Source organism: Herpailurus yagouaroundi, unplaced genomic scaffold (genome assembly GCF_014898765.1).
Source record: "Herpailurus yagouaroundi ecotype Mexico unplaced genomic scaffold, PumYag 135838, whole genome shotgun sequence".
In the NCBI taxonomy this organism is placed as follows: Eukaryota; Metazoa; Chordata; class Mammalia; order Carnivora; family Felidae; genus Herpailurus; species Herpailurus yagouaroundi.
Window position 1 is genome coordinate 1,216 of NW_024422216.1, and position 11,350 is coordinate 12,565.

Below are 11,350 nucleotides of genomic sequence, written 5' to 3' on the forward strand. Positions count from 1 at the left end.
AACAAATAGCTGTTACCCTAATTAGGGTTGGCTGCCTGGCTTATTAAGGGGTTTTCATTTGTTGCTTTTTGTAAGTACTAGCAATAACCTTGGAATCAAAACAACAAACGTAAGCTCTTTTCAGCACCTAACAAAACTCCATAAGCATTGTTTGGTTGTTCACACAGTCCTGGAAAACGCAGTAGTTTGCTCATAGACAAGCATCCAAATTAGAAAGCAGAAACACTTCTGCAGTCTGGTATCTAAGCGCTGTTGGTGGGATCTCAGCTAAGGGATTTGGAATCTTTAGGGTTCTAAAGCAGGGCTATAAAGGAGGACTTCGATCCTGTTTCTTTCCCCGATGCACCAGCAGCCAGGCCAATACTGAGCTGATCCATTAGGGACAATAACAAAGAACAGAAATTAGATCTGGAAGCCATGGGACCTGCCAATGCAGAAGAGACCTGTGTTCTGATTCATCCACACAAGATGCATGACCCTACGCAAGTCATGTTTCCCCTCTGGACTTCAATTACCCTGTCTTTGTTCCCTTTCACTAAACAACAATACAGCATGAGTCCATAATCATAGCAACTCGGGGGCGGTAAGGTGGCTTCCAGACCTCTATGTCTGCTCTCACTTCATGGAGCCCCTCTCTTTCTTCTCACCTTGACAAAACAATAAATCCCTGACTCTGGAGCTTCCTGGGACTGTCTTCAGACTCGGACGGCATAGCAGGGCTAGGGCACCAGCCTCTCTCCCTGAGCTTCTGATCCACCAGTAGACCTTGGCTGACAGTGCTCCCTATATTCACTGCCCCAGCATCATGCCTGAATTGGTCCCCAAGGGGAGTCTCCAGGGAGGGGCAATTTATCTTCATGTGACTTCTAACGAGGTGTCTAATATCTTTGAGGATTTCTCTGTGATTTCAAACTCCAAAAGCCCCATCTCCTGTCCTGCCATCACTCAGCAGCATCTGACAAGGCTCGTTCCTGCTCTTGCCTCATTTCTGCCTTGTACCAAAAGGAATGTACTTTTTGACGTTTTCCTGTATCTCTATTGGGAATTTTGTCAGGGCCTTGCCCACTGCCACTCTAGGCAGCTCTGACCATTTTTGGAAGCACAAGCCTTTGTTCCCCGATGCCAAGACACGCTGAAATTGGCGATTCTGAAATTTCGCCGTTTGGCAGAAAGAGAATTGTGCAAAGGGCGAGTCACGAGGTGTGTGTGAGTCGTGAACAGACTTCTACCAGGCAAACTGAACAAATTCTTAGTGGTGATCCATCTCTCCTCCAGAGTGCTGGTTCTCAAACTGGTTCTCCTGGTGCATAAGAATGGCCCAGGGAATTTATTTAAAACATGAATACTATCATCCTGCCTCCAGAGATTCTGATACGGTTCTTTTGTCATGGGGTGCAGACATCTACCTTAGTTTTTTTTTTTTTTTTCCAAGTTTATTTATTTATTTATTTTGAGAGAGAGACGGAGAGTACATGAGCAGAGGAGGGGCAGCGAGAGGAAAAGAGACAGACTCCCAAGCAGGCTCCATCCCCTCAGGGCAGAGCCTGACGCGGGGGCTCGAACCCACGACCCATGAGATCATGACCTGAGCAGAAATCAAGAGCCAAGCACTTAATGGACTGAGCCCCCCAGGCGCCCCAACACCTTCCTTGTTAACAAGCTTCCCAGGTGGGTCCAGGAAGGAAAAGAGGTACACTGTTCTCACAAGTTTGGACATCACTGCATACTGGACCTTCCGTGTGGAAACTCATATCGCCTAGCAGTGTATTAAACGATCTATGAGGTCCCGTAATTAAGAGGCCTTGTCACCTTTCTTAACCCACCATTTCCCCCAAATCCCCAAATATTTGACCACAAAACCTCTTTTTCAGTGAAAGCGGATTAGCATCGGGTGTGCCTGAGGCAGTACAGCTCTGAAAAAGCTCAGCAATTGACCAAATGCCAAACAGCCAAGCCATAATCATTCCAAGAAAAGGCATCTCCTGATGACTCGCCATCTCGAAGTCTGGCTCCTTTAAGTCTGTGCAGACTGGCTTGCCCACAAGCAATCGCTCCTACTGTGAAAGGGATTGGTAGGGGGTCAGGCAGGGAGTAAAATCCCTCCAGATCGTTCCCTCAGGAGCTTTTTAAAAAAAGACTTTTCCTTCAGTCCCAAAGAGGGTCCAGTGGCTGAGCATCTGTAGTTCTGCTTCGGAAACAATAGTGATTCCACCTCACTCCATCCCCACTGTGATGGCTGCTGAGACCATCAGAAGCCCACTTTCAGGAAGCTCTGGTAGAATTTTAAACCATTATCAGGTAATTATTCAGACAATTCGGTCATCATGAGGCCAGCCCCAGAAGGAAAGCAGAATCAAGCTCAAAAGTTATGGACCACAATTTCACATTTGTGAGTAGTGGAGCCTATACAGCTACAGTAAAGGGAGTTTAGAGGTTTGTTTCTAGAACTACCGATTTGACCGACATTTGTTTCCCGATCTAGAGATTCAGGGCATGGCGGTGGCTAAGCCAACATGTGATAGGGATAGCCAATAGAATAATAGCAAAGACCACGGAAGCTGTTTCCTATATGCCAGTTGACTCTTCTACGATGATAGAGGATGACAGATGATGATGCTCATGCTGATAGGTGATAGATAGATAGATAGATAGATAGATGTATTAGTTAATTGAATCCACAAAATAACCTTATGAGTTAGGTACTATTATTGGCCCCATTTTAAGGGGATGAGAACATGTAGGCACAGACAGTTGGAGTGGATTACCAATGGTGCCAAAGTGAGGGGCAGAGCTAGGATTTGAGCCTGAGCAGCCTGGCTCCAGAATGCACAGGATGAACTCCCGTACTCTATTGCAAACCCTCGTGCGGATGTCTCTAGACCCCTATATTTGGGAATAGTTGGCGAGTTCTGCCTTCTACATCTCTGCTTTCTTTCTAACCTTTTATTTTTTTAAAAAAAAAATTTTTTTTTTCAACGTTTATTTATTTTGGGACAGAGAGAGACAGAGCATGAACGGGGGAGGGGCAGAGAGAGAGGGAGACACAGAATCGGAAACAGGCTCCAGGCTCTGAGCCATCAGCCCAGAGCCCGACACGGGGCTCGAACTCACGGACCGCGAGATCGTGACCTTGCTGAAGTCGGACGCTTAACCGACTGCGCCACCCAGGCGCCCCTCTTTCTAACCTTTTAAAAAGAAGGGACAGGGCTTGGAGATGGGACCTACATTGCAGAGTGAGGAGACTGTGGTAGAAAATTCTTGGGGTACTTGTCCCGGCCGTTGCTCCTCCTAAAAGGTATTACTCAACAGCCACGGAGGAAGGATGGACTCAGCATTGCCCTCAGCCCCCTCTGGCCTCACCCTTGTAAGCACAGATCATTGGAGGAGGAGAAAGCTCAACCTGAGTTGATTGCCAGGGTTAACCTTCTCTTCTTCCAAAAGGCTCTTTTCTTGAACTAAAGTGGATATCTGTTCCTTGTAGCCAAGGAGTCCTGCCTCGTAGTCTGGAGGAAGCATTAGGAAGGACAGTAGGTGTTGGTGTAAGGAGGGTATATCCTCAGCTCTCACCCTGGGATCTATCTCTGTTATCATCCCCCATCCATACATGGATGGATCTCATGCCAGTTCAAGGTTGAGGACCATCTAGGGCCCTTAAATTGGCTTTGGAAGCATTTATCCTGATGTTACAGTTTGTCATTGGTGTCCCAATCCTCCCTTTACATATTACAGAACTGCCGGATTTTTAGAGGCGCCCATAAGATGCTAGAACTACATGGGGCGCCTGGGTGGCTCAGTCGGTTAAGCAGCTGACTTCGGCTCAGGTCATGATCTCGCGGTCCGTGAGTTTGAGCCCCGCGTCGGGCTCTGTGCTGACAGCTCAGAGCCTGGAGCCTGTTTCCACTTCTGTGTCTCCCTCTCTCTGACCCTCCCCCGTTCATGCTCTGTCTCTCTCTGTCTCCAAAATAAAAATAAAAAAATAAAAAAAAAAAACATTAAAAAAATTAAAAAAAAAAAAAAGATGCTAGAACTACAGGGGACATTAGAAGCCAAATGACTTCTTTCCAATTCACAGGCAAACAGGCTGTAGTCTCCAAATAGGAAGACAGTCGGTGGTTGGATCAGTTCACTTGATTCCCAATCCATAATTTAAGGCCACACGGGTTAACTGGCACCTTACCCAGTGGCCCCTTACTTCCCCCAAATACAGAGGAGGCCCCAAACAGAAGATGACCAGATAATCAAGTGAATGCTTCTTGATTCAGTTCTAATTCTTAAAAATGCGTATCCGCCCTTTCTCCCCGCCAAATTCTGTCAGGGGTTTGCAGCCTGAGATAAGCTTCTTCCACTGTTTCCTTTATAAGTTGTCTTGAAGTTTTCTTAGAGCTTCTATATCTGAACTTCCCCAAATGATGGAGCCAGAGGACTTTAGGGATCCAGTCCAGCTCCTCACAAGTGTGGAGAATGAAATCCTAAAACGGGAATACTTCCAGTCTCTGGGGCTTCTTGATGAGGTCTTCTTAGTCATGGGGGACAAAAGCCCAGCACCCAACGTGACTGGAACACACAGATGAATTCACCCCAAGACTCTCAAAACCTCAGGAAATGCAGGGAAGGGTGCAGCCAGAACTTAGGGACAACTGGACCTGGTAACGCTCATGACATCAGGAATTGTCCATGACTGTCCATGACTATTGTCCATGACTATCTGTGAATATCAGCTTTGGTCTTTCCACAAAGTAGAAAAACAAGTGGCCTCTGGTTGTGTCCACACCTCACATGCCCCAGCCTTCCCACCACAAAAAAAGATGAAAATCACCTTTTCTCGTGCCAAGTTAAAAGAAAAATTCCAAGAAAGGTCTCGGAGGTCATATGGCCAAGGGACAAGGCGCCTACCTCAGGGCCAGTCGGTGGAGCCCAGAAAGATGTGGAAATGCCCATGTGAACTCAGGGTCAGATTCCCAGACGAGAAGGGATGCTAGTTTGGGCACACGAAAGAAGAGATTTTTACCACACTAAGATCAGGAGAACCCGAGAAATTCCTGAGGCCCCTGGACTTCGGGGGATCCCTCAGAGGTGGTGACTAAGCAGTGACTGGGGGAAGCAAGAGGCAGCACAGCTGGAAGCAGATGTGTCCGGCACTGGTGTATAAGCCTTCAGGTTTCCATCCTGCCTGCAGATCTAACTGCCATCAAAAAGGCATTGGAAAGACAAGTTCCGTTTGGGAATGTCTTAAGCTTTATGGCCGACCACCTATGAGAAGTAGGGGAGATGGTTCACTTTCAGAAATACCAAATGAAAGCTGTGCTGTCTAGTTAACAGCAAGTTTGCAACCTACTGGAAATATGGATGAACCACCCTCCCCCCAACAACGGAGTCCCGGGGTGCCTGGGTGGCTCAGTTGGTTATGCATCTGACTTCAGCTCAGGCCATGATCTCACGGTTCATGAGTTCGAGCCCCGTGTCAGGCTCTGTGCTGACAGCTCAGAGCCTGGAACCTGCTTCGGATTCTTTCCCTCCCTCTTCCTCTGCTCCTCCCCCACCCCTTCTCTGTCTCTCAAAAAAAAAATAAGTGTTAAAAAAAACTTTTTTTTTAAACCAAAAAACAAACAAACAAAAAAAAAAACAGTGGAGTCCCGAAACCCTTAGACACTTCACTTCCTGGTTCTTCTTCCCCTCTCCGTTTCTCCGGCTTATTTTCATGGGCTTTGCAATGAGCATGAGCCAAAGAGCAAAGGGAAGAAGGACTGAAAGTCTCTGCATCACCTCAGGGAATGTACCTTTGTTCCAATCAGACTACTCCTTGCCTTGTATGGGCATAGGCGACGTCCGGGTAAGGCTGTTAACTTCTGTAGTAATCAGCCAATGAGGAAACGGGGGTGGGACTTCATGCTAGGAGATAAATTGTCTGCTGTAACTGCCCCAGGTGTGCCTGTCCATCAGACACCTGCTCTCACAGGAACGTTGATTAAAGCCTCACTCTACTGTACTCTGAGTTTCTGCGTCCCTCCTTCGATTGGGTCGGTGGACTCATTTCTCACACCATGTAAGCTTTATGCCTGACCACCTATGAGAAGGGAGATGATTCACTTTCAGAAATACCAGATGAAAAAGTGTTCAGAGTTCATCTCAGGCCACTCCAGCTTCCTTGACCTAAGCACTCATTCCTGTACTTCTCTGTCACCTAGACTTGGGTGCTCATTTGTCCTAACCCAGGCTGGACAAAGCGGCTGGCAACGCATAATGTGGGTCCTCTTCTCAAACAATTTACACTTTCACAGAGTTAAAGCCCAGTCATATAGAATGCCAGACCACAAAGGGGCTCTTAGAATTCTCTTATTCTAGCCTTTCCCCAGGTTTTCAGGTGGAGAAACTTGAGGTACAGAATTGGGAACTCCCTTAAGGAAGGACATGCCACTGGCTAGTGTCAGTCACCACCCAGCCTTCTTTCCATCACCCGAAGGTCCCCAGAAAAGAAAGCCACACAAGGTGATTTCCAGCAAAGGAACTGAAAGCAAAGAAAGGGGTTTTGAGAGGGAACCGGGCCCCTTTTTGACACCTCACAAGTCATGCCTTATCGCTCCTGTCCTACCTGCCTCTGGAAGAGCTGTGGCCTTTCTTCCCCCACCTCCTGGACTGGGAAGTGTGGTCCCCAGGACTCCCCTTTCAGGGCTGGGGCAAAAAATGTGAAGAGTGTGTCCGGAACCCAGCAGAGAGGCCATAATACCAATAAGTCCATTCTTTGATAGCTCCTGGAAGACCTGGCTGACAGTATTAGAGTTCTCCTTGGAGGAAACTACCTGAGAAGGGTGAGGGGGAGCATCCAGCTGAGTGCCAGGCATGAGACCAGGAGCGTTTGGGTAGGGTATTATACGCACTACCCACTTCTTGAGTTGGATATCCAAGGTTATCTGCCCAGAAGACCTTTTTTTTATTCTCCTTTTAGGTATTACAGCCACATTCAAGACTGTCCCACAGATGGTGTTTTCTGGTCTAAATAGCCTAGTGTTCCCTATGCATATTTTACCGATTAATCCTCAACTATGTCTTTTCTATTAAAATGGGACTTTTAAAATTAAAATAACTAGGAGCGCTTGGGTGGCTCCGTTGGTTAAGGGGCCGACTTCGGCTCAGGTCATGGTCTCATGGTTCATGAGTTCAAGCCCCGCGTCGGGATCTCTGCTGACAGCTCAGAACCTAGAGCCTGCTTCAGATTCTGTGTCTCCCTCTCTCTGGCCCTCCCCCGCTCCTGCTTTCTCTCTTTCTCACAAGAATAAACAAACATTAAAAAAAATTAAATAATAAAAAGAATCACAGTTTGCTTTATTTTAATGACTTCCACACAAGATATAGCAAGATGTAAGGAAATACTAACACCTATTTACAACCAGGTAACCTTCATATTATCAACTATTCTTTAAAAATACTTAACTTGAGGTGCCTGGGTGGCTCAGTCAGTTAAGCATCCAACTCTTGGTTTCGATTCAGGTTATAATCTCAAGGTTTCATGAGTTCGAGCCCTGCATTGGGCTCTGTGCAGTCAGCACAAAGCCTGCTTGGGATTCTCTCTCTCACCTTCTCTGTCTTCTCTTCCCCCGCTTGTGTTGTCTCTGTATCTCTCAAAATAAATAAAACTTAAAAAGATTTTTTTTAATATGTAATTTGGGATACCAGGTGGCTCAGCTGGTTAAGCATCTGACTCTTGATTTCGGCTCAGGTCATGATCTCACGATTCATGAGATCGAGCCCCACATTGAGCTCTGTACTGACAGTGTGGAGCCTGCTTGGGATTCTCTCTTTCCCTCTGTCTCTACCCCTCCCTTGCACACACATGTGCTCTCTCTCTCTCTCTCTCTCTCAAAATAAATAAATGAACTTAAAAAAAACTAATTTAACCATGTCTGCCCTTCCATACGTAAGTGGATACCTTAGGACATTTTTCTTAACTTTCCCTGAACTCTCTCTATATAGGAAAAGTCCCATATACAACACTGGGGCTCTGTGGCCACTAGTCCCTAGAGACAGCTCAGTTGGCCCCTTCTTCTTAAACAGCAGCCTTAACTGCCTGCTTAGAATCTCATCAGAAAGAGCATAAGTTGTCTCCTTATATCTAGCAGCTCATTCTCTTAGCAGTTCCTTTCAATTCATGGTGTGCTTCCTGCCTTCTGGAAGATTCCAAGAGAGCAAACAGCTCTTTGGTGCACTGCTCTCACTCACACAGACCCAATGGTGTCTCTTCAATCAGGAGGTAACTTCACATGACCAATCGGAGATTTCTAGCTCCTTTCTTAACTTTTGCCTGTTGCCACTACCTGTAACACAGTCAACACGGGAGCTATTTATTAACTGTCCGTCTTTTGGAGCTATGCATTTTCAACCTGGGTTTTAAGAACCAGACAAGCCACCATTGAATGGATCTAGTATTTCTTATGATGATTATAATATGCATTTTAAATCATCCTGTCTTCTAGAAATACACATAATGTCTTTGGAGATTTTAATGTGTTTTATTTTACTGTAGGTGAGCTTAAATTTAGTATCCTTTGTACTTGTTCTCCCTGAATCTTTGACCGGTCCTCCAGCTGCTTCTTCTAATTTAAAATCCCATTACTGGTATTCTTCACCTTTCAAAATTTCACGTTGCCCCACTTTACTTTTATGAAAGACCTGTATTCGCACCTGCTTTTGCTACCTAAAAGACATCCAAAGCAGATCTTCACGTTTACAAAAAAAAAAAATGACAAAAGGTGACAATAGCGTTCAGCATGCACCTCGAACATGGAGAGTGGCCTTCCCATGATCCCTCCCCAGGAACCACACTCAGCCTCTCAGCATCAAGCCACCACAGCTCCGAACAATGTCTGTGAGCATCTGTGCTTTGTCTCGATTTATTTTGTGCATCTGTTAGCAAGATGTGTCCTAAGGTATCAGAAAAGCCCAAGAGAAGTTATTTTGGGCTTGCTGAGAATGCTGAAAAATTTTTTCCGTATAAATTAATGGTAATTTTTTTCTTTGCTTTATGCTGTTTTGGCTTAAGAAAGATTTCATAGGAAGCCTCTACTCTCGGATAGCAGGGCAAAGCCATACTGCAATTCCGGGGGTGACACAGCATTCTGGAATCATGCACTGTTTGTAAGATACTGTCAGCCTCCCTCTTCTCTCGCACGATGGTTTACATCATTCGTACACCTGGGATCTTGGTTTTTATTTAATCCAAGGGACAGGGAGAAAATAATTTTAATTCCAGGAACAAAGATCACATAAAAACAGAAAATGAAGGGTTGGGTGGCCTGTTCCCTTCTAGTGCCTTGCATTTGACTGAGACACCTGTAAGTTAGAGAAGTGAGGATCAAGAACCAACATCCTCTGGAAGTCTTCGGACCCAGGTTGAGCTGCTGCAGACACAGCGACCTAGTACGGGAGAACCTTCTTGCCCACCTGTGTATGGAATACAGCAAGCCTCTGCCTCCCTGAGGTCAAAAACTGTAAGAACATAGGGGGCGCCTGGGTGGCTCAGTGGGTTGAGCGTCCAATCTCACGGTCTGTGAGTTCGAGCCCCACGTCGGGCTCTGTGCTGACAGGTCAGAGCCTGGAGCCTGCTGCGGATTCTGGGTCTCCCTCTCTCTCTCTGCCCCTCCCCCATTCATGCTCTGTCTCTCGCTCTCTCTCTCTCTCTGTCAAAAATAAACAAACATTAAAAAAAATTTTTTTAGGGGCGCCTGGGTGGCGCAGTCGGTTAAGCGTCCGACTTCAGCCAGGTCACGATCTCGCGGTCCGGGAGTTCGAGCCCCGCGTCGGGCTCTGGGCTGATGGCTCAGAGCCTGGAGCCTGTTTCCGATTCTGTGTCTCCCTCTCTCTCTGCCCCTCCCCCGTTCATGCTCTGTCTCTCTCTGTCCCAAAAATAAATAAACGTTGAAAAAAATTTTTTTAAAAATAAAAATTAAAAAAAATTAAAAAAAAAATTTTTTTAAACTGTAAGAACATAGAGTCAACATCAGCGATACAGACACCGCAGATACCATTACGAGAAGTGGGAGGGATATCAATTCACAAGTGGGTTCTCAGCACACGTTGTGAGTGTGAGGGCTGGAACAGGCGGGGAGGAAGGAAGAATGGGGTATGTTTCCAGGCAAGAGGAATGGGACAGGCATGTTATGATGGGCATTTTCCAGTGAGTCCTGCGAGGCACCTCTGTGAACTTTTAGAGTGTGAAGAATACTTTGAGGGGGTCGGCTTTATTAATTAGACCACTGAACTATGACCTTCATGTAATCATTAGCAATAAGTGTAATCTCAATGTTGAATCCTAACTGAGGACGTAATTCTAAAGTGTTACGGGAGTGACGAGTTCTGATACTGACAGCGGCATCTCACTTCCAAATGCATCAGAAAATAAGGTGGGTCAAAGGATGACTTGATCGATGGGTAAATGAACAGATTATACCTATATATGTGTATATATTATACATATACATATATATATGATAAAGCAAAAATAACAAAATATTAGCAATAGCAGAATCTAAGTATTGGACATAAGGAGTTCACTGTACATTATTTTCAACATCTCTGCGTGATAGAAACCTTTCATAGAAAAGTTTGCAAAACTCATTTTGTTTCATAGTCACAGACCTGTGACCTGGGTCACGTGTGGATGATACACAGCGAGCGTGCTGGGAATAACAAGTGTCTAGAATGCTGGGGCTGCTGAAGAGGTACTTCCCAGGACTTTCCAAGTGGGAAATGGTCAGGACCACTCAGCTCATTCGAGAACTTTCCTCAGGGCTTCCTTCACTTCCTGGTTCCTCAGGCTATAGATGAGGGGGTTCAGCATGGGGATCACTGTTGTGTAGAACACAGCCACCACCCGATCTTCCTGCAAGGAGTGGCCAGAGTTGTCTCTCAGGTACATGAAGATGAGAGTGCCGAAGAAGAGTGACACGGCCGTGAGGTGGGAGGCACACGTGGAGAAGGTCTTGGCCCGGCCTCCTGAGGAGGGGATCCTCATGACGGCCATGATGATGAACAGGTAGGACACCAAGATGGCCGCCATGCAGGCAGGGATGACAAATATCGCAAACACAATAATGACCACCTCCTGGGTGTAGCTGTCCCCACAGGTCAGCTTTAACAGGGGAGGGAGATCACAGAAAATAAAGTCGATCTCATTGGTTCCACAGAAGGAGAGGGTGAAGGCTGTGACTGTCCGAACAAAGGCACTGGAGAAACCAGCCGCATAAGCTGCAGCCAGTAAGCCCCAGCGGGCCTTCTCGGTCATGACGGTGACATAAAGCAGGGGCCGGCACACGGCCACGTAGCGGTCATAGGCCATGATTGCCAGGAGGTAGCAGTC

General features: G+C 46.4%; 1 protein-coding gene across 1 annotated transcript; it reads right to left on the reverse strand.

The window, feature by feature from the left end:
• Nucleotides 1-10,744: 10,744 nt before the first annotated feature.
• Nucleotides 10,745-11,347, reverse strand: LOC121026561 (olfactory receptor 9Q2-like; the record flags this gene model as incomplete). Its single annotated transcript, XM_040469373.1, is given in 1 exon segment — nt 10,745-11,347. A coding segment is annotated over 1 exon segment (603 nt), but the record flags the coding sequence as incomplete, so codon positions are not given.
• Nucleotides 11,348-11,350: the final 3 nt, after the last annotated feature.